Raw genomic sequence first — 25,065 nt, 5'->3', positions numbered from 1 at the left:
TTTGTAAATTAAATCAAATAGAAAGTTACTTTAAAAATATTAATAGTTTAGTTTGTTTTCAAATTTGTTAAACTTAGAAAATAGGTTTTCATCCATTATAGTAAGTATAGGAAACCCGTAGAAATGTACTTTAAGAAAATAGTTATTTCTGCTATGAAACGATAATACTTAAGTATTTAATCAAGTACCTTAAGGCTGTAAATTTAATGTGTAAGAATTTTTTTTTGTAAACTAATAATTTAGTTTTCAGATTTTTCGAGTTTTTAAGCTTGGTTAAAAAATTTTTTTTAAAGTATTGTTTTAAGTCAATATGAACATTAATTAAAATTCTTATATGTTAAAATTATAAAAAAACTATTCATAATTTGTCTTTTTTAAGATGTAGTTCATAATTAAATTATTAGAACATACTACAACGATTGCGTAAGGTAACAATCAGTTGCTGTTATTAAATTAAGCCCAAACTACTAATTGAAAAATTTCTAGGTGTACTTGCAGTAAATCACATACTTTTGTAATACTGATATTTTTCTGAAATTAAAAATAGTCAAAAATACTTCGTTTGAAGTTTAAATTAAAATAGCTTAAATTTATCATTTTTTATAATTAGGCGAATATTTCCGTGCTTGCATACCATATCTTTGAAACGAATTTAAATTCATAGTTTTTTCTGTCACATAACAAACTAATAAGAAAAAAGTTTTCAATATATAAAAGTATGGAATAACCATCATGCAGGGTTGCCACAGATCAAGCTGAGAAAATTTTCCTGACTTTTTTCTTAAATTTTCCTGAGTAACTTTACTAAATCAAACTCTTAAATTAAACTTATTCTAAAATACATGATCAAACACTTGAAACTATATAAAGCTTTCAATCTTATTTTTATACAGGTTGAAACAACTGTTTTTTTTTTTTTTTTGCTGAATTCAATCATCTAATTTCTATTACATCATTTGAACCATCTGTGTATGATTGATGCATTTGCAATAAACAGCTCTATCAGCAAATTACTTGTATTTTCTAAGTTATAATATAAGTGTACTTGTCACAGATTATCAATACTAAAAAACATACAAAAACTGCTTGTTCAAGTAGGGTTGTTATTCAATATATTAATAGAAAATTTTTGCAGTTTTATAAAAGAATATTTTATTAATTTTTACTAGATGAAGGCATTGAAAATAAGGTAATTCTGTAAATTTCTAGGAAAATTTCTATTTTTTAAATTATTTTTGTTTAATTTTTTACCATTTAAAGGCTTTGGAAAATAAGGAATTTTGTAAATTTGAACTGAAAAAATCTGGCGTTTTTTCAAATTTCCTGACTTTTGTCTTTTTTTTATTAGTTTTTCCTGACTTTTCCTGACCTTATGGCAACCCTGATCATGACTCGGTATATAAAGTTTAACTTTGAATTAATATCCGTCATAATTTAAAGTTCCTTCACTTCCAAATGATTTCATTACATGTATCAAATTTATATTTAGTTTGTTGCCGTGTTTATTTACGTCAGTTTAAATTAGGACATTTAGTGCAAAATTGCAAAATTTTGCGTACGAACCCTGATCGTAAAAAAAAGAAAAACTGAATCCGAAATCTAAATCTTGTAGATAACTATAGCTAAAATATATTAAAAAAGGTTTCGAAATAAATATTCTAAAAGGATTTAAAGTTATATATATATATAATACTAAATCAATTTTTAATTTGGATTTTTAGTATCCTTTATTAGCTTCTTTTACTTATAATTAAGAAAGTTGGATAAAAAAATTAGCTTTGTTTAGTTTAAATTAACTTTATGAACGTTAAATAAAGCCTTATTTGGTAAAACCCTGCTTTCAGGTGATTTCTAGATAAATTTGGGAATAATGTATCAAAGTTGTTACATTTCAAGACTTAAATCATTGTAGTTTGTAAGAACATAATTTAAAATAAATAAATGAAAGGCCCGCTTTGAGCCGGGATCGGCTATGCGTAATTAAGCATAGACAATGAAAATAAATTATAACAACAAATTAAAAAAGACAGTGATGCAGTAAATAAAACAAACTTGTAATAAATAAAAATACAGGTAATAAAAATATATAAAATTCATTCTGCTTCTCATTTCTTCGGTTTCTTAAAGTATTCTTTTTCCCTTTCTTTCAGTTATTTGTGTACAGTAGATCTCTATTTGGCGCGGTCATTTGCAAGCAAATCTAGCTAATCCGTTCTTATCTTCAAGCTTTTAAGGTCGCACTTGCATACGTACTTGAAACGTATTTTTGGACGACCTCGGTTGCGTTTACCAATGTTAAAACTCCCGTCGTAGTTAAGCGTCGCAGCTTTTTGATTAAAGCGAGTACGGTTTACATTTGCAAGTTCATTCACTTTTCGGTCGGGCTGACTATTATAGTTAGCAAGAATAGTTACAATGAAAGCAAACGCTCTTTTTTTTAGCAGGCACTTTTTAGATTCCCTGTGAACAAGAATACACTGTTTTTTTATTTGTGTATTGTTTGACTTAGTAACAAACGAGACCTAGAAAAACGTTTACAATAACGTGTTTCAATCTAACTGTGAACGTCCCCTAGAGTGTGTCTTAGCTAGTATATGCGTTCAGTTTTCTTTGGTTTTGGATAGTTTTATTCAGCATTGCTCTTATAGTTCTGTAAAAACCGCTAATAAACGAAAACAAGTCTATTCTGGTTTGTATCTATTTCCAGCTTTCGTTGTATTTTGACAACTGTTTCTCAAGTAGAAACTTCTATTGTTGTACAATAGAACTTTTAAAAATTGTATACTCTTCAGGTCCTAGCTTTTCTCTGACTACAGTAAGAATTGCTATGAACTAAGAACAAACGCAAATATATCTAGTTAAAGTTGCCGTGCAAACAAACCGGCGAGCTTTGACTTGAATGTGTGTGTGAGTGTTCTTTTTATCGCTTTGTTGTTAAATTGTAAAATAAATCTTGATAGCTGAATTTATATTTTTAGTATTATCGGTAAAACGTAGATAAGTAAATTTGATATTGTTAGTATTAGTGTATCGTATTTTATTCTTTATTAAGATTATATAGTAAGTTAAACGTTAAATTCACTAAGACTAAATTAAAGATTTATTTTCTAGTCTATTATATATCTAGTAAGATTATATATCAGAATCAATGTAGACTAAGTTGAAAAAGTACTATCGAGCTTAATTAAAAGTTATATTAAACTTTACATTAAATTATATGTTAAGACCACTAGTCAAATTTTAATAACTTCTGTCTAGTTTAGCCACTAATAAAATAGTTAACTTTTATTAAGCTTTGGGTACTTCTAATAAAAAACCTAAGATACTTTCGGCCTCTATTCTTACAAAGCCAGTTTCTTAGCACTCTACGCGTGCCCGGCTGAAAAGACTTCAGGTACTAGTAGCCCTACTCGTAAAAGTTATCCTGAGCCTAACACAGTTCCTGACCAACATAATGTGTTAACAGATGATACTGTAATCGTAGAGGATTATACCCTAACTACGTGTTCATCCATAGCAAAAAAATTAACTTATCAATTTTTCACTTTGAAATTTAGAAATGTAATCAGCCAATGTTTTTTTTTTACGTAACAAAAAAGTTTTAGCGAAAGTGAGTTTCTGTCTTTCTCTCACTATCCTAAATATATATTACGTAGTTTGAAAAGTTTGGGCGTTAATTTGCAATCACTTATTGTGAAAGTATTTACTCATTTCTATTTTTCTTATGAATTTTCTTTTTAGAACATTTAGTTTTATAAGCTTTGTTTACTATACGTTTAATATTTGAATGTTTAAAAGTGTGAGAACTAAAACTAATGAGCAGAAATTTCCAAGGAAAAAAAAGATTTAAAATAGTCAAGATCAATGAGAGTACTTAAACTATAAAAAGTTTGCGGTAAACAGTAATCTGCGTATGTTTTGAAATATTTGTAGTACTGTACATTACTATACAGAAAATACTCAACAGGTTTAAATCTAAAAATCCACACAAGACTTATTATAGTAATACATAGCTTTAAAACGTTCTAAATTTATTAAAATTTAGAAAAAATAAACAATTAAACTAACCTTAAACATAACTGGTACATAAAACAAATTTGTGGCAAGCAGTTTGTTGCTATATAACCCGCATTGGGAATGTTCACTGTCATGGCATTTTGGTAACTTAATTCTGCAGGAAATATCAAATAAATATCCAAATATGACTGGTCCAGGTATAGTTCCAAGTAATCTTAGAAATATCCATTGAACACCCAGTGCCAGTGTTCGAAGATTTGTATCGAAAAGTCTACGAAAATTATAAATATACGTCACTTTAAGCTTTGTAAATATACGTTTATAAAATACACAGCATATCATTTAATAAAAAAAGATTTTGCACACTAAACCAGTGGTCTTCAAAGTAGTGTGTACTAGTGTGGACAAAATTTATTGTGGGGTGCATGAAACTTTTTGGGGTTTGTGAATCGTAACTTTAAAAATTATCCTAAATTTTGAAACTTTCACTAGATATCTAAAGCTCGCGAAGAAGAGCAAAAAAAAGTTGTTTTCAGGTGTATTTAAAGCTTATATTAAAACTTACACTAGGTATTAAGATAAGTTTGTGAAAGTTACACTAGATCAGGGTTTACCAAACTGGGCCAAGTAGCCCCCTTGGAAGTCATTATAGAAATTTAGAGGGCCATGAGCAGTAAATGGGGAGCCATAAGGTCATAAAATTCAAACTTACACTAGATTTTATGGAGTTGATGACGAGAGAAAAATAAAAGGTCTTAAGTGTTTTCAATGGTAGGTTTGAAAGTTAAACTAGATTTTATGGAGAAAAAAAAAGAAATTTTGGGGGGCCACAAGGCCATAATTTCAAGCTTACATTAGATATTCTGAAGTTTATAATGAAGAGCAAAACAAGGTCTTAGGCAGTTTTTTGAAAAATCTTTTTGGAGAGTTAAACAAAGTTTGGGAAACCCTGCACTAGATATTACGGGAAATTTGAAACTTATACTAGATCAGGGGTCGGCAGCCTATTGTAACTCGCGGGTCAACTTTTCTAGAAAAAATTGCTCGCAGGCCGCACTTTTTAGAAAAACACCTTTGAGGGTCGCAGTTATTTAAAAAAAGATCTAGTAATCAGTAGAAAAATAATATTTAAGATCAAAAATATGATAAATTAAGCAATATTAGATCACTAATAAAGAGTATTTATTAAATTAAGAGCCTATTTATAAGATTTTACTTAAAAAACTTTTTTTAATTGTTTTTAAGTTGTATATTTTTAGCTATAGAGGAGTTTGCGGGCCGCAAATTTTGACTTTGAGGGCCGCATTGGCCCGCAGGCCGCAGTTTTCCGACCCTGTACTAGGTATTCACACATTGGGGTACACAGAAATTTTATTTAGCATTTTAGGGTGCACAGATTTTGATTAGCTTGAAGACCACTGCACTAAAGTCTAAACAATTAAGCATTTGGTTTTAGTAGTACATTGAAAAACAATATAATTATGACAGTTTTACTTAAAAGTAAATAAGACTTATTTAAATTATTTCAAAACTCTTCAGCACTTTATTAGTCAAAAATTGCTAAATACTAATGAGTATTGAAACAAACTGTTTACATAAATTTTGTCCAGACAGCTAAACTATAAAAATAAGCTTAAAAATCTCAGAATTTAGTTTAAATTAAACTAAAAACTGAGATTAATTGTATACCACGATATAAAGTTAAGTACAAACTATAAATAACAAATAAAAAAAACTTCAAAAAGACGGAAACACCTAAATAATTGAAAAAATAACGAAAAGTTTACAAAACACAAAAAATATATAAGCATATCATTTTTTGGGACGGGTGAAATATGCTAGAAGACATGTTTGCACGAAGGGTCACTTTTGCACGCCGAGTCTTTTTTGGAGGAAGGGTCATTGTTCCAGAGAGTAAAAAAATATATATATAAAAAGTAAATAATATTATAAAAATGTTACCGATCGAGGGTAAGGGTTTGGGTCAACAGTAATAGTAAAAATAAGCTTTATACTTTAAATTTTGTTAAACAACTTTATAATAGCATCGCATAGTACATTTAATTTTATTTACCTATTATGACGCATAATCTTACAATTTTGTTAAGTTTACTATTTTACAAAAATCTATTCAGTTATCTACAAGAACTATTGAAAAGGGTGGATTGAAAAATTTTTAGTTTACAAAAAATAAAATAAACCGCAAAATGAATTGTTGTCTCAAATTTTTATATAAAGTTAGTACCGAAAAGAAGTAGATATCACGTTGTTTACAAACTTTTAGCTCGCGAGTTTTTTATCAAATCTATAACTTAGTTGTGTATGCTTTTCTAGCTAATGATAAGATTAAAATGGTGCTATTATTATAGTGCTCTGCTGTCTTGGGACAGATCAAGAGATACCATGAACAGATACCATGATTTGATCTCCTTTAGATTTTGTACTACTTAAGGATCCGATATTTAAACACAATACTAGAGAAACAATTAGTCTAAAATAAACTATCAAATGAGTTAACAAAGCCTTTAAAAATTATACAACTAAAATAAACACAATATGTTAATCAACATAGAATTACTTTAGTAAAAAATATGATAACAAAACCGAACTAAAAAATATACAAAAGGGAACAACATTTACGATAAGAGCCCAGTATTTTCAAAAAACAATTATTAATTGTGCTAGAAAAACTGTTTTTTACGTTACTCTTTCAAATAACATTAAAAAGTGCGCTACTTAATTTATATATATACTTAATTTTTAACTTTTCATCCAAACAGTCAAGAGAGAGCAGATATTAGTTGCTTTGTTTGTTGATAAATTAAATTATTTTCAACTTTTCAATCCAAAAAAACCTAAGAATATATAGTGATAAGAAAGAAAACTTACTTTTTTTGTTTACATATTGAAATGAAGTTGTAAGAATATCGGGTGCATGACTATTCAAATTCGGACAATTCAAATTCTTAAAAAAAAATTGAAACAGCCACAAATAAAAAAATAATGTATATATATGTCAAATATAAAAAATACATATGTAGGTCATTTTATTATCTACAAGTAATTTTTTTGACAAGACATTAAATATTTTTTGAGATATGGCTTAAATAAAGTAAAAAAATATAGTTATTTTTAGTAATTTTGAAATATCTTGAAAAGTATTTTATTATTTGAAAAAAAATAGAAAGTGGCTTGTAGATATTATCAATATCTACATATTTTTTTTTTAATAATTCATATTACTTATTGAGATATAGTCTTCTAAATATTTTTCAAGAATTTGAGTTGTCCGAATTTGAATTTTCATATAGCCAAGAATATCTATCAGAAAATACAAGTTTTAGGAAAAATTTCTCTGAAACAATAAAAAATATGTACAACACCAACCGCCCGCTTAACGGAATGGTTATAGATGCCACACCTATCCATGATTTAAGTAATGTAGTATACATATTTAAATATCATTGCGGAAATGACTACGTAGGTCGAACATCTCAACGTTTCAACGTCAGGCGAGAGCAGCATGTCACGAAAAAGCTAAAAAGGTTTATTTTCAATGACGACGTTAAGCCGAAAGGTGAACAGTCATCTATCCAAGAGCGCCTCCTCAACAACCATGTTTGTGCTAAGAACTACCTGGATAGTAGGTTCAAAATTCTATCTAGAGCGAGAAACACTTACCATCTCTCAGTTCTAGAATCTTTGTTTATTAGAACTCGTGAGCCGAAAATTTGCAAACAAAGAGATTTTTACAATTTTAAACTTTATAAATAGCGTGTTTTAGTATTATTGTTGTCGTATTATTCCAATGTATTTTTATTTAATTTTGTTTCAGGTAAAATGTTGAAACAAGGTGGAACTCAACCTACCTAATGCTGAAAAGATTAGAAAAGTTAAAAACAAGTGTCCAGAACTACGTGGCTAACAACAAATTTAGAAGCCGAAAATATACTTACAGCTGATGAATGGAAACTTGTTAGCCTCTTTAATAAACTGCTCGAACCTTTTTATTTAGTAACGCAGAAGTGTACAAAAACAACGCATTGCTGTCAAGTGTATTCCCGCATGCAGCAGTACAAAAAAAAATTTTTTAAGTATAAAGTCCAGGAGGTCAAAGTAGTTCTACAACCTTAGCAACCTTGGCAGAAAATGTAAAAGACGCTTTTGAAAGAAGGTTTTATACTACTTATAGCAGCAAACGAATAAACCTTCATGATAACGACTTGTTTTTACTCACAACAGCTGTTGATCCACGGTATCGACTTTACTATTTCCCTGCTAATCTCAAACAGAAGATTGTAAGGCTACTGAAATCACAAGTGAAATTCATAGTTGTCGTGAGACTGGTCAAAGTGTTCAAGTTCCTTTAGTACCGCCTAATAAACCTAAAGCTCAACTACCTACAAATGATTTTCTTAAAAAACTTTTGTCGTATCATTCTACATTTAAATCGAAAACAAAAACAACACTCACGAAAGTGAGCTACAAGATTCAGTTGATCAAGAGATTAAGACAGAAGTTAAGTTTTTTTACGGCTGAAAAAAAAATATCTGCTGAAGAAGTTAAAAAAGCTGAAGTCTTGTTTCGGTGGAGCTCTAACAACAACAAAATAAACATATCTTTCCAGGTTTGCAAGAAGGTATCTTTTGGCACCACCATCTTTTGTTTATTCTGAAAGATTAATTTCATAATCTGGTAACTTGTAAGAACAAAAGCGCAATCGACTGCTAAAAAAAAACTTGCAAAAAACTTTTATTTCTTCATCACAAATTGAAAAACAAGAATAGGTTTTTTTGTAGCTTAATTGCGTTAATATGAGTAAATGTTATTTACTAGATTACTTACTTTTGTATATGTAAACAGTTGCTAAAGAAGTTATTGTAAGTAAAAGTTCAATGTAAAGCCTAACATAAAAAAAGTTGATTATTTTTTTAAAGCATTGTAACATTTAATTTTCTTTTACTTCATACAATTATAAAATTCAAAATTAGTCGTTTAAGTAGCTTTAAATTTAACATTCAAACTGAGATTTCGTATAAGTAGATTTTTTTGTTTTTTTACAACGTTCTTTTTCCTAGTGTTCAAATAAAACATTTAGACAATAACATTGTGTTGTGTTTAACAAAATATTTGTATTAAAAAATTTTTACTAACTAATGGTATTATAATAATTAAATTTTCTAAGTTTTTTTTTCTCTTGTGAAGCTGCATAAAACTTAAAACACTTAGGATCCAGGCCGGATCTAAAATTTTAAAATAGACTCGGAACCTACCGGATCTTAGTTTGAAAATTTAGAACTGGAACCAGATCCGGTCGGATCTTAAATTAGAAAAAAGATCCAGACCGGCCAGTTTTTAGATAGTGGATCCGGTAGATTACTAGAAGAGACATAAAAAATTATATATCTAAGCATTTAAAATTATTGCAATACAAAGTATACATACATTTGACAAGGGCCAAAATATTTTTTACTGAATGTTTTTATATAGTAATATTTCCTAATAAAAGTTTAGGACATTTAATTAAAGTACTATATACTAAAATTTTTACAGATTGGAAAGTTGAAAAATGAAAACTAAATAACAAAAGGTGTTTGAAGATCTAAGTCTTAAAAAAACATACTTTTCACTGTAAGTTATAAATAAAAATGACATTTATACAGTAAAATATTATTTACAATAATGTCAAAAATAATAATAATAAAATTTATAATAATCTTACATACTTATGTTTAAAAGTTTAGGATTTATACTTAAAGCTTAACACATCAAAATAGTAGAGGTAATTAACTATCAATCAAACAAACCCAAGGCTTAGTTCAAGTCCCGGTACAATAGCAAAAAACAATCCGAAGTTGATAAAAAACATGCAAACAAGTATGATGCTTTCGTAAGGACATTTTTTTCCCTGACCACATCTTCGGTTAGTTGCTTTGTCTAAGAAACAGGTTATATAAGAGTTTATTGGCGCTTAACAAATTTGGTCGTAGGACCTGGTGTTTGAAAAACCTTTCGGCTATCGAGTCGCACACCACTTATATACCTTTTAACGTCTTGTCCAGGACAATATACCATTTTACTTTAAAAACCACTAGTAAGTCTTAATTTTTTTTTTAATTAATTAAACTTTATGACAAAAATGATTTTTTTTTAATTCCTTTCTTTTAATTGTAATTAACCAGCATTTTATTAGAATAAAATAAATTATGATGCAAACTTGATGAAAAAAAAGATATAAAAGAAATGTTTGACTAAAAAAAATATACTAATATAATAAACAAAAAGTTTTTAAAATTCAAGCTGCTAGAAAAGAAGGTAGGTCTGAATTTAAACTCGATAGCGTTTAGTCAACTTTGCATCTATGTTGTATACAACAGTGCATATATGTTAGTCTTAGTAACCTCAAGTTAATAATAAACTAATTTTATTTTGCTATTACAACTATTTTCAAATCCTTAATAAAATAGTAATAAGTTAGATCCTCACATTGTTCTTAATATGTCAACAATTGGTTTTTAAGATATTTTTGTTTAGACCTTGTTCATATTATTTATATAAAAATACAAAAAATTAACTAAATTTTTACTCAGCTTAGTAATTTTATTTAAAAGTTCATGCAGTCTTCCTCAGACAAACGAAAAATATAAGAAAAAATAAATATTTACATATGTAAAATAATTATTAATACAAAAATACGTAACATTAAAAATTATTTTAAGCAAGTGAGCTATTTAGTTCTTATTTGTGCTATAAATTAAAATTAAAATCTACTGCCTCTTTGTGCTCAAAGACCTGTTATTTAAAAATATTTAAACTAAAAATATATTACAGAATGCATTTCATTTTCTTTAAATTTATTTAAGTACTTTCAAGTAGGACTCGTCAGAAATTGTTTCCTACTGGATTGGAATGAATACAATTAGAAATAAAATTATACTGCAGTTTAAAGTTTTAAGATATAAAATGACGTAATAATCAAATGTTAAAAATTAAATAAGTGCTAATGCTAAACAAATTTGGTTTACTAATAAAACTCGGTAGAATTAAAACAATCTAAATAAAGAAGCGATAGAAATTTTAAATTAAAACTATGCTTAAAAGTAAAGTATAACAAGAAAATAATTACTTCAAAATTACTAATATAAGGATTTAAAAAGTCTAGTTTGGTAAACGAACTTTTTCTGCTTACATAAACTGGGCCTTAAAGATTGAATACATAAGGCTTCCAGAATATGCAATTGAAAAGAGTTCTCCGCTATCACTAAGACTGAAAAATTGTCCTTTTTATAATTTTTAACACACTCAGAATTGTCCAACAAATGTTGCCCAATCGCCGAGAAGTATCGTGGTAGTGACTACGTGGGAAAAACATCTCAAAGGTTTCATGTAAGAATCGATCAACATGTTCCGAAAGTCTTGAAAAAGTGGTTTGATGGCCGTTCTGAGAAACCAACTAAAAAATACTTCTCGGCGATTGGGCAACATTTGTTGGACAACCCTGAGTGTGTTAAAAATTATAAAAAGGACAATTTTTCAGTCTTAGTGAGAGCGGAGAACTCTTTTCAATTGCATATTCTGGAAGCCTTATGTATTAAATCTTTAAGGCCCAGTTTATGTAAGCAGAAAAAGTTCGTTTACCAAACTAGACTTTTTAAATCCTTATATTAGTAATTTTGAAGTAATTATTTTCTTGTTATACTTTATTTTTAAGCATAGTTTTAATTTAAAATTTCTATCGCTTCTTTATTTAGATTGTTTTAATTCTACCGAGTTTTATTAGTATACCAAATTTATTTAGCATTAGCACTTATTTAATTTTTAACATTTGATTATTACGTCATTTTATATCTTAAAACTTTAAACTGCAGTATAATTTTATTTCAATTTGTATTCATTCCAATCCAGTAGGAAACAATATCTGACGAGTCCTACTTGAAAGTACATAAATAAATTTAAAGAAAATGAAATGCATTCTGTCAAATATTTAAACATACTAAAAGAGTTTTAAATTTTAGAATTAAGTTGTTAAAGCATTAAATAAGTTGAAAAATGGAACTTTTTAAATACAATAAAAAATACTTAATAATAATACATTGCTTAATTATCTGTAAAAAGATAATTAAAATACTTAAAATTTCAAGCTAAAAATTTATTTGTATAGATCCTAGCGAAGCAAGGGATCATCTTTGCTGCAGAAAATATCAAAAGAATCTTAATAATGAAAAACGTTATATGATTTTGCTAAAAATTAAATAACATTACACGAACAAACATAAATATGTTTAACTATAATGCATATCTATAACATAAGTTTATCTTAGAAGATGTTTTAGTTAAGATTGTATTGAAAATAATTAGTTGGTTTAAAAAAATAAAAGGTAATTAATCGGATTAAAATCGATTTGAGATTGAATGAGATTTGAATAAGGAATAGTTCTAATGGTAAACGATTGGATAGCAATTATAAGCTTTGTAAGCAAACAGAGATTGTGGGTTACTTAATTTATTGATACTAATCATAATATAATTGTTAAGTTATTATCTTATGCGTGCTATTCTTAGTCTACTTTATACAAATCAGAGAGACAAATTGAATAATGTATCTGTTATAAAAAAAAACAAAAAACGCTATTACTAAAACTCTATTTCAAAAACGCAAGTTACTTTTCTAACTAACTTGAAATAATTAAAACTTAATAAAAATTTAATTTTAAGTGAAAAATACATAACTTTAAGTAATGTAAACTATAAAGTAGTTTTAAAATTCTAAAACAATCAAATAATGTTTAAACAATAACTCTTATATTTATACCATAAACATGCAATAAAAATAAAAAAACAGTTCTACAATAGGTCTAGTTATAACTTTTAGCAAGATCTCAATAAACACTCCATATCATAATAACACTTGTATATTTTTTTTGTGTTATCTTCTAATGCAATTACATCACTAGCATCAAGCCTCATTCTGATTACCTAATTTGTGACATTTGACATTCAGTATTAAAACAATTAACATTCAAACAATGGAATGACATTTAATAGATGCATTTCATTACAGCTTTTATAAAACCAGTTAGGATAAATACATCAAGTTAATTTTAGAAAACATAACATCAACGAAAAATCGGAAAAAAGTCTTATCGAAAAAATTAATATTGAAGCAAGGAAAATTGTTTTGAAAAACAATAAAACTGCTGAACTTTCTCAACAACAGTGTTATAATACTTTAAATCATAAACCATATTTCTTTAACATACTAAGCTGTAGAATAAGTAATCCGGCAAAAACTGTTATTAGTAAACCTGCTAAAATAAATTTATATAAGCTCAAAAGTTAAATAATATTAAAATGTAGTTTAAAGCAATTGAAAAATACATACAAATAATTGAAACGGTTCAACAACTTAAATAACGAAACAAATTTAAGGTTTATCGAATTCGATAGAGTTAGCTTTTATCCTTGCACCTCAGCAACAATTTTCAAAATTTCCTTTAATTTTGATGCAAGCCTTATTGAAATCACGAAATATGAAAATGAATTAATCAGATATTGCTGCAAAACAGTACTGTTCCACTAAGGTAAACCATGATCGAAAAAGCATAACAAGAACAGCTTTGATGTACCAATGGAAAGCTTGAATGGGGCTCAAGTTTGCAAATTAGTTGGTCTATGTATCTTAGACGAGAACGGGTCAAAATTGCACGAGGTTACTAAATTGCACGAAGACAATTTTGCACCAATGGTCAATTCTGCACGAGTTACATTCTTGCACGGAGGGTCATTTTTGCACAAGAGTAAAAAAAAACAGAAAAAAATATATTATAATTAAACAGAAAAAAAAGACTAAATGGAAAAATAAAAAAAGTTGTGTAAATGTTAGGGGTAACAATGACAGTAAAAATAAAAACGTTAAATAAAATTAAATTAATTAAAAAAAAAGCTACCGACCGAGGGTAATGGTTAGGTGTAACAGTTATTGTAAAAAAAAAAATTCAACCCGTGCAAAATTGTCTGCTCGTGTAAAAGTGTCTTCGTGCAAAAGTGACCCATCGTGCAAAAATGTATTCGTGCAATTTTATCCCCCCCGTGCAAAAGTGTCTTCGTGCAATTTCGTGCCCTCGTGCAATTTTGTACGCTCGTGCAAATTTGACAGCTACCCATCTCAGACATATTGAAAAAGAAGTTCTTTAGTTATGGTAACTTTGGCATATACCGTGATGATGGTTTGGCAGTGGTAGACATTCTACCGGACCAAGTATTGAAAGGAAAGTTAAACAAACAAGAGTTTCATTTTTAAAGGTTAGCATTGATGTTACCATTTTAGCAAATTTGGTTTTAACTGACTTTTTAGATGTAACTTTAGATCAAAACTAAATTAAAGCTAAAAATCGTACAGAAACCAACGCGCATACGGTTTATGTGTTGAGTAAGTCGAAACCATTCAGAGCATGTGTTGAATCATATTCCGGTCCATAGTAAACAACAGCCAAACCTTCAAAAGATTTTGAGCAGTCCAAGCATATTTAAAGAAACAACTACCAAGAAGCTATAAGAGTAAGTGGGTAAGAATACGAGTTAGCGCTTATAGCCCAAACACACGAGAAAATTAATAACAAGAAAACAAATATACTATATCTCAATGCTCGTTTCTGCAAAAGTGTTACAACGCGGGTTAGGAAACGCTGTTAACAGGGTTACCACTCTTTGAGTAAAAAATCTTCCGTGAGTGACCATAAACTTCCATAAGTAACCTTAAACTTGCATGAGTTTTTCAAATCCTTAAAAATTTTATTATATATTGAAAATTTACAATGTTAATTCTAAGAAAATTGAAGAACTAGCCGCAAGGCTAAAAGTTTCTAAATAAGCACTTAAATAAAGGTGCACAAATTAAATATTTCATTCACAACCGGTTTCGGTGGCAAAAAATTGCGACCTCTTCAAGCAAAATAAATATTTAGCACTTGAAGAAGTCGCAATTTTTTGCCACCGAAACCGGTCGTGAATAAAACATTTAATTTGCACATTTCTATTTTAATAAGCTATTTACATTCCAGTATATTGAGCAATCTTTATTAGTTAAGGCAAATAACTATATAAATAAGCACTTAAAAATAAATAAAATTAACTTTTTTGAATAAAAAATTGAAACTGGATTAACTAAATCTCATTCTAGATCTAGAAAAAAATTCCCTGAGATTTTAAAAAAAATCTTGATACAAAAATAAATTAACGATGGTTTAAAAATCTACCAGTTTATTGCAACATTTTGTTCAAATTAATTTCGGACAACCGTCCTTCATCAGTGAACTTTAAAACTAGTAGAACTAAACACATTCATGCAACAACAAAATAAATAAAAGTTAAAAAATATATCATGACGTAGTAGTTCAAAACTGTGTATAAAACTAAAATTTTAAAAGCTAGACGATTTTTACATTGTAATGATATTTTTGTATGTAAAAGTAAATTAAAATGAAATGCGTATAAAAACAAACACTTTACCGTTATAAACTTTAAATTAAAACCTATCTTAGTAAAGAAATGTTTAATGTAAGTTATTGTTATTAAATAATTACTGACTGCTATCGGCGAAATATAAATAAAAATAAAAACTTTTCCCAAATAATACTTAAAGTAATTATAAAAACCTATATTAATAAGAAGCTGTATCTTACAAACTTTTTATCTTAAAGAAATAGTTTAATCCCTGAATAAAAATAACTACTTTGAAACAAAACTTAAATCTAAGTAAGATAATAATACAAAAATTATATAAAGAATTAAATTAACTTGTTTCAGAAGCAAATTATTTTTTCTAATATATTGTTTTTTAAGGTAAACATTTTATCAAATAAACAAACGGTTAAAAACTATTGTGAAACAAAAAATATTCTTTGTGAAACTATCCTATTAAAAACCGATTTCTGTAAAATTATTGATTTTATAAGTTTGCTATTATCTATAAAAAGGCAGTATTGTTTTATTTATGTTTATACTTGCTTGTAATAAATTAACCCATTTACTCTCTAAATAATCTAAGTTCGTATGGTTGCTTGTTGAGTCTGTAAAAGTGATTGAATATGCTTCTTCAAAGGTTTTTTTCGATGTTGGATGCTTGTTGGCGTAGTGAAGTTTGAGTGCAGCTCGATCATTTGTCTCGCTGGTGGTCATGTTCTTCCAGTTATGTCTGTGAGAGCACCATCTTTGGGAAAAAGACGTAATTGTCTGTCCCACATAGTGCTCACCACAGATCACGCACTTTGCCGCATAAATCCCAAAATTTTTGCAATTCAAATTCTTTTTTAATTCAATTGTTTTACCACTTTTTGATTTTATTAAGTTGGTTTTTTTCACCATTCCGCCTACTCCCCCTCGGTTGCATAATAAGCATTTTCCACAAGGGTGAGATCCACCAATTGCTACACTATTTCCATGGGCTTGGATCTTATAGTTTGTTAAGGCCATAGGGGGGGGGGGTCCAACATTTTTTTTTTTACTAAAATTATTTTTGGCTTTTATATGAAAGCTTAAAGTACAAACTATAAGCCAGTTTTTATAGAATTCAAAAATATCATTTAACTTTTGAGATATTTAACTTTTTGTAAAAATTTTCCAATGTAAACGTATGGACCGCAAATTTTTCGAGGTCAATTTTCTCGGAAATTTTAAAATTCACTAAAAACCTATCTTCTCCTTCATTTTTTGACCTAGAGACTTCAAATTTTCAGGAAATGTTCCTTTTAATACTTAAAAGAGATCTATTGTTGGAATTTTTGAAAATTTTAAAAATAAAAATTTTATCCACAAAAAACTAAAAAAAAGGGTAGTTTTTTGACAATAATTTTTTTTTTACTCAAAATTAAAAAAATTCCTACAATAGATCTCTTTAAAGTTTAATGATACACATTCTGTAAAAATTTGAGAAAGATTACTCAAAAAATGAAGGAGGAGATAGATTTTTAGTAAAATAGTCTTTTTTCGCATTTTTAGTTTTCGCCTTCCATAAGGAACCTATTGAATGCCCTTTCTTTGATCGCTTATATCTCAAAAATTACTTCGAGTTTTTTTAAGCAGTTAAAAGTGTCTGATAGCTCAGATTAAATTCTACAAAATAAGATCAAGTTGTAAAAAACAAAGTGGACCCCCCCCCCCTATGGCCTTAATAGTGCCGCAATTGTTTGTGGACGTTTATATGCCACTAAAACATTCGGGTTTAGTTCTCTTTCTTTCTTAGTGAGTTTTAATAGTTTCGGAAAGTTTGTCGTCCAAACACTTATATTATCGTTAACTTCTCTTGCCTTCTTCATTGGAGGTCCAAACCGATCTTTTCATTCTACTGTGATATTAATCATATCCTCAACTAAAGCCTTACAGAAGCAAGATTTTAAACATTTATCTTTTAAAGACTTTATTGCTTCTAAGTAACCATTGTCACGTTCGCACAATCTTCTTAGTCGTATTGACTCTCCGAATACAATTGATTTGTAAATGGAGCGTGGATGGTGTGATTTTCCATTTACAAATACACGATTTTTTGCTGTTGGTTTTATGTAGTTTTTTACATAAAACCCGCTTATTTCTGTCTTGTCAATGACGTGGTTGACATCCAAAAACTCAAGTTCGTCACCATCATTTATTGTAGATATTTGTCTGAAAACTTAGCTTTAAGAAAAAATCTTAAAACTTCTCTGAAATTTTTAGAAAAATCCAAAACTGCCCAGAGTTTCCCTGAGTTAAAAAAAAAAGAATCAAAATTCCATTAGTTTCCTTGACATTTTCTATGACTTAAAAATTCCTTGAGTTTCCCGGAATTCCCTGAGTGTGTGGCAACCCTGTTCCTAGAGATTGTGGATGAAAAATTTACGGAAGACCATCTATATAGTAAAGTTTTTAACAGGAAAAAACTAAAAGTGTCCTAATTCTGTATGCAAAATATGAGACAATTAATCATGGCACTGTCGTTGCTTTATATCCAAGAGAAAAAGAAGCAAATTTTTGACTGCAAAAATAAAGAATCTCCGGTCAATGGCAAATGTCTGAGAAAAAATTTAATATATTAAGTGACTGTAAAATCTGAAAATGACACAAAAGTTAGATCAACAGGATTATTATTCAAATATCACTGCACAAATCATAATTAAAGTTTTATACATGAAAAATATGGCAACGCTACAACTTTAAAGAGGAACAAATAACAAAGTGGCTGTATGTATTACCAAAAACATTTTATTTAAAAACTGTGATGATGTTGTTGTTAAAAATGTACTACTTATTCTAACATTACGTAATATGTTACTTTATAAAATTTTGTTATTGTATTTATAAGATTGATTTTCATTAAATAAAATATCTCGCTGGGTAAAGCGTTTAGAGCGCCGAACAGCTGTACAAGGCAAAAATATACTACTATATACTATGTAGATAGTGGAAAATTAACCTTAAAATAAATTTGGAAATAAAGTATAAGAATATTGAAAATTTGCCTTATAATGAATGAATAACTAAAATATGGAGTATAAATATCTTTTGGCAATTATAAAATATAAAAGGTAAGGTCTACGACCAAAAAAAACATTAAAATAATATATAACAGAAAATAATAGAATATAAGAAACATTAAGTATATAAAATATAGGATACAACTATAACTTGTCAAAATAAAGATTTAATCGTTTGCTAACAAAAGATCCTAGTGAAGTAACTTCACTGGAATATAAATAAAAACAAATTGTACAGTAATCTTTCTTTATTGTACCAACATATGTTTCTGTGTTTAAACGAATCAACACACTTTAACTGGGTTGTTAATGGAAAAGATAACTAGTTATAATAAAGGAAGATTACTGTACAATTTAAATACAACTATAGTCATTTTTCAACCGAATAAAAAAAAAATAGCTTGATATTTATAGTCTCATTTTCACTGGACAAAATCAGATTGGATAACACTTACAGCTCGATATTCTGATATTTAAACTTATAAATTCAATTTCTTTCGACATAGAAATATTTATGATATATAAGTCTTTTATGGTATGGACCACGATTTTATTTTGAATTTATTAGATATGTTGCTACTAGTTAGCTGATTTTAAAAACAGTTGAATTATTTTTATCATGATTGCCACTGGTTTTTGAGATTTTTTTTACAGGTTTTCCGAATTTCTTATAGATTTTAAAAAGTACACGTTTTTGGGTCTATTGTTAGTTTAAATTTAAATTTACGGTTAAAAACTGGCAGCTTCAAATTTTCGCTATTGTTTTTAAATTGCTTGAAAATCATGCAAATAATTTGCATACTTGCTGAGTCAGCAAAAAAAAGTTTTTTTTTTAAATTTATACCCTCAACTCTAACCCACCTCACCCAAACATAAAAATTAAACAAAATTTAAAACTTTATCATTAAAATAAAAAATAACAAGAAAAAAATACTGACTCATCAAATATGGAAACTATTTGCATGATTTTCAAAAAAGTAGTTTAAATCTGAAGCCACCCGTTAAAAACTGTGTTAAGTAGTAAAACAACATATAAAATATACTGTTAAGCAATTTTAAATGTGTTTTTCAATAAAATATTTTTTTGATCATGACAATTTCTTTTATATATTTGATACATTTTCGTGTCAAATCATAAATTAATTACTTAAAATGTGAAAATTCTATAAGAATTCCAGGTGTATTTATATACCATTTGCAACTTAATATGAATAAGTTATTCATTTTGTTTTTTATATTTTATTACACAAAGCTTTTCAAAATCATACAAGATTTCTTTGTCAAGTGATAAATTTTAAATGAAATTTGAAAAAATGTTTGTTAAGTGAGTAGCTTAAAAAATAACTTTAAATTATGACGTATGAATAATTATGACGTATGATTATTCATACGTCATAATTTAAAGTTATTTTTTAAGCTACTCACTTAACAAACATTTTTTTCAAATTTCATTTAAAATTTATCACTTGACAAAGAAATCTTGTATGATTTTGAAAAGCTTTGTGTAATAAAATATAAAAAACAAAATGAATAACTTATTCATATTAAGTTGCAAATGGTATATAAATACGTTCAAAAACCTTCCTATAATAGTACTTAATTCCAGGTGTTTTAGTGATTTTTGCTCAAAATTCCAGTTTTTTTTGTTCAAAATTCCTCAAGTCCGACGTTTTTCCTAGGTTTTTGTGGCAAACTTGTTATATATTTTTAATAAACTGTAGATAGATTTTTTTTTTACCTTGCAAAGTTTTACGTATAGATTTTTTATAATAGCTGATTAAATTTCATTATACTGCATAAATTTAAATCATTTTTTAAGCAGCATTGTGGTTATTCGTAAAAGAACTATGTTGATCAGCGAGCAAAAAGCAACAATTTTTCTGAAAAAAAATTGAAATGTAGGCAAACTTCAATAGTTTGTCTAGCATTTACATTTATTTTTATGGTAATTATGAACAAGTTTTAAAAATGTACAGGGTTCCCACTAAAATTAAAAAAAAAATTATAGGGAAATTTATAAAATATACCAAATTTATAAGGATATAAAAAAAAACAATGAACTTTAAACGTTACGAACATATTTTTAAGTGACATAAAGTAAAATAGGTCAAAAACCGTTAATAACAGTCTTATTAAAATTTACAAAAAGAGAGTTTTTGAGCTCTAATTTTAGATAAACAAGCATAATTTAGATAAATTGTATTTTATATAAAAAATATTATCCGCTAGGTGGCACAATGGAGTCACAATTTTGTACTGAGGTTGCATATACTTTGAATGAAAAATTAATAATTTTTTTATGTTTTTTTCACCTTGCGGTGTTGCTGTTTTGGCTTTCAAATTTCAATCACCAAGCATAAAAACGTAATTTATAAGGGATTTTCACATATTTTTCACTTTTTTCTAGGGATTTTTCAGAGTATTGCAAATTTATAGGGAATTATAGGGAAGTGGGAACTCTGTATGCAACAACTGTTTTTTGTTGAACTAATAAAAAGAATGTGAAAATTTTCTAACTTAGCTTATTAGTCAACTGCTGATGACTAATGCTATTTTCACTCTTTGTCTGTGTCATTAAATGGTAATGAAAATTACAGTTATATACTGTGTTTATTTACTTGTTGAAGATTGGATGTCCTCAAAACTTATTTAACGTTGTGAAGTCTTTTTACACAAACACAAGGGCAACCATCCAATATGATGGTAGTGTTTCTGATTTATTTGAAATCGAAAATGGGGTAAAGCAAGGCTGCGTACTTGCTCAAATTCTGTTTGGAATCTTCTTTTTATTGCTATTAAAGCATGCTTTTGGTTCTTCAAAAACTGGTTACAAGCTCCATACAAGAACTGGTGGACGACTTTTCAATCTTGCAAGTCTAAGAGCAATCTGAAAATTGTCACAATACGTGATCTTCTCTTTGCTGATAATGGCAGCATGCTTTAATATAGCAAACGTGTTAATAGCACTCGTGGCTCACCCTCCCCAAAACCTGCAGACACTACTGAGTCAGTTTTCATCGGCATGCTTGGATTTCAGCCTTACTATCAGTCTCAAGAAGTCAAGGAATAGATATTCCGCCATAAATCAAAATCAATGGCAAGGATATTAAAAATATAACAAACTTTGTATACTTTGGCTCAAATGTTGCGCCAAACGCATCATTGGATACAGAAATAAATAGACGCGTTGGTAACGCCTCAACGTTCGCTCGTTTGACTACAAGAGTTTAGAATAACTAAAAGCTAAGCATTCGCACAAAGGCTAGCGTTATCGTTCCTGTGTATGCAGTACTCTGCTATACAATATTCAAACATGGACTTTTCTAGCGTGCAGAAGAAGAAAATTAATTTTCACCTACGATGCCTTCGTCGCATCCTTAGAATTGCATGGTAACAAAAGATCACCAACGAGGCAGTGTTGAGACGTACTAGTCTTACCACCATATATTTTACCCTCAGTCAGCGCAGGCTTCAGTGGTTAGGTCATGTTCTGAGGATGGGTGCTAAGCAAACCCCAAAGTCTCTGTTGTATGGCGAGTTGGTCGTTGGCAAACGCAACCGAGGTCGTCCAAAATTACGTTTCAAGTACGTATGCAAGCGCGACCTCAAAAGCTTGAAGATAAGAAAAAATGAGTAAGCGTTGCTTGCAAATGACCGCGCCAAATGAGGATCTACAGCACCCAAATAACTGAAAGAAGGGGAAAAAGAATATTTTAAGAAACCGAAGAAGATGAAGAAATGGGAATCAGAATGAATTTCGTATATTTTTTATTTATCTTTACTTTTATTTATTGCATCACAGTGTTTTTTATTCTTTTATTATCATTTATTTTCATTGTCTATGCACAATTACGCATAGCCGATCCCGGCTGATAGCGGGCCTTTTATTTATTTACTTTAAACTATTTTCTTAATAACTACAAAAGGGTTGATCATGCCAATTCGATCATCAGACCACAAGTTTCGGTAGACTGAGACCGGTTTCGTCCTTATTAGGACTCATCAGTCAGTCACAATCATAAATTTGAGCTTGTCTCACGGCAAACGAAAGTCCGGACTTGTTCTGCAGACTTTCGCCGATTTTGTTAATAACTACAATGATTTAATATGTAACAATTTTGTTACGTTATTCCCAAAACTATCTATATATGTCCCTAGAGCAGGATTTTCCAAGTAAGGTTTAATTTAACGTTCAATAACTAAGTTAATTTAAACTAAACTCAACAAAATTAAATTTTTATCTAAACTCTTTAATTTTAAGATAGAGAAGCTAATAAAGAATGATAAAAACACTTTAGTGTTACTTATAATTTTAAATCATTTTCGTTTATTTATTTCGAAACCTCTTTTAATTTATAATCTAATTAAGTTATCTACAACATTTAGGATTCGGATTCAGGATTCGAATTTGCAGTTTACACTACATTACCTGATTTAAACTTACATTTTGTTAGCCCTTGTTGGTTGGCGCCTAATGGGGCTAATCAAATGAAACGACGTAGTTAGGTTGTAATGGCGTAGCCTACTAATAATCCGACTTATTAATGCAATTTTTAAAATTTCAAATTGAATAAATTTATAAGGCACTGGAAAATATAATTTGAAAGAATTCGAGTAGTCTGAACTTTATTTGTTATCTTACCGCATCAAACATATTCAACATTCTATCTATGGAGTGATAGGCTACAAAACAGTTTTTAAGTTTTTAGTACAGTAACCTCTCGCTTATTTACGCACATTTTGTCCACAGAAAAAATGCGTTAAAATACGAGAGATCGTAAAGATACGAGAGGTACCAAATATCCTTACTATAATGACTATTTTTTGATATTGCTTCTAGTTAAAAGCAGACTGGGGACTTTCCCACTTTTAACAATTTGTTTACTTTATTTTGAATATGAAAAAAAAAGATAAAACTATGCATTTATTAAAAAAAAAGGATTTAAATTTATATAAAATAATAATACTTGTAGAAAAATTTTACTCATTTTAATATAAGTAGATTTTTTCTTTATCTTTATTCATATGTGACTTATTTAATAGTTAACACTTATATTCAATTTTACTTAGCATATTTAATTTATAGTTAAAAAATTGTGTGGTGTCTATATAAAAATTTGTTTCTATAGCCTTTTACAGAAATATGCCTTTGGTGCTGTTATGGATTTCTTCTTTTGAACAAAATTATATAAAATATAAGAAAAATGTTTAACAAAAATTGTTTATGTTACTAAAACTTTTTTAATTTGACCTTTGCCCACATAAGGATAAACTTGTCTTGCATTGTATTAAAGATATATTTATAGATTTTTTGAGTAGGAATGAAATTTCATGCCATAAAAGTTTGAGGAATTGAAATTTTTTATCTATTTAAAGGTATAAAAGGAGGGGTGTTAAGACACCTAAGCTATTTACAATAAATCTAATTTGTGCAATATTTAAAAAATTAAAGTTTTTATTTTTGAATTTTTTAGAATTCTAAAATGCGTAACTAAACGAGAGTGCGTAAAGATGCGAGATGTTACTGTAATTACAAATTCTTAAATCATTAAAACTGAAAATTTACCAAAAATCTATTTTATTCTGACGCGTATGAACCATGTAAGAAACTTATTAGTTTGTGGATCACTTGACAATTTCAAAAGAATCAAACAAAATTACTAAATATTTTAAAAAACAAAAGAATTTACAGATCTACAGTTACAGTCGATTTCAAAAAAAGTGAAGTTTAAACAACATACAATTTCATAAAGTAACAAAACTCAAAGTTTATGATATTTTCACTTACTTTTTTTAGCTGGTGATGTTGTGTTTAGAAAACAATGACAATTCATAAACTGAAAAAAATTATACCGATTTCTAATTATAATTATACAATTAACTTTTTTAATTAAACTACTAAGTAACATTAAGATATTTTGATTACTTTTAAAGTCAGAAACATCTGCTCTTACTTTTTTTAATGTTTATTCAACGTTTATTAAAAAAATAATAATTAGTTGAACTAAGTTTATTTTATTTTTATGTAATAAACTACCACCGTTATAATGTCAGCTCTTAGTGTAAACTATGTGATCAAGTAACAGGAAACTTAAGCCTATATCGACAAATAGCCTCTCTAAGATGGTTACTTAGTATGCCAAACGTGCGCAGACAGCTGAAAAGAATTTTGGTACCAGTAAATTTACGCGGTCAAGTAACCCCGAATCAAACTCAGTAACCTGATCAATACAATGTAGTTTCAGAGAACATTAATGTATTTGTAAGAAAATATATTTTTTATAAAATTAATGAAATTATTATATAAGGTGTATTCTTTAATCATTCTTTAACAAACTGCAGATAGTTTTTTTAATTTTATTGTTATATAAATTATTCTGTAGAAACTAGATAGCTAGTAACTCATGTAAGAATATTGGTAGTTGATAGCTCAAATTCTGACAATTGGGTTTAGGACATATTAAAAATTCTAATGAATTTCAGTTATTGTGAACTATTTCTTTAAATTTTTTGTACATCGAAAACTAATTCTTTAAATTTTTTG

The 25,065-nt window shown here is 28.1% G+C and overlaps 1 protein-coding gene across 1 annotated transcript in view; it reads right to left on the bottom strand.

The window, feature by feature from the left end:
* Positions 1-25,065, bottom strand: part of LOC145849172 (solute carrier organic anion transporter family member 4A1-like) — a 94,509-nt gene that overhangs the window by 975 nt on the left and 68,469 nt on the right. Inside the window, exons 14-16 of the mRNA XM_082954271.1 lie at positions 24,310-24,358; positions 9,825-9,954; positions 4,069-4,288 (exon numbers count right to left, since the gene is read on the bottom strand). Coding sequence (XP_082810397.1) covers positions 4,069-4,288; positions 9,825-9,954; positions 24,310-24,358 — 399 coding nt within the window. The remainder of the gene's footprint in view (positions 1-4,068; positions 4,289-9,824; positions 9,955-24,309; positions 24,359-25,065) is intronic.

The sequence above is a fragment of the Thalia democratica genome, chromosome 1, assembly GCF_965202585.1.
Source record: "Thalia democratica chromosome 1, ktThaDemo2.hap1.1, whole genome shotgun sequence".
Classification (NCBI taxonomy): Eukaryota; Metazoa; Chordata; class Thaliacea; order Salpida; family Salpidae; genus Thalia; species Thalia democratica.
The sequence above is the reverse complement of the archived record's forward strand: the minus strand, read 5'-3'. Positions and strand labels throughout refer to the sequence as shown.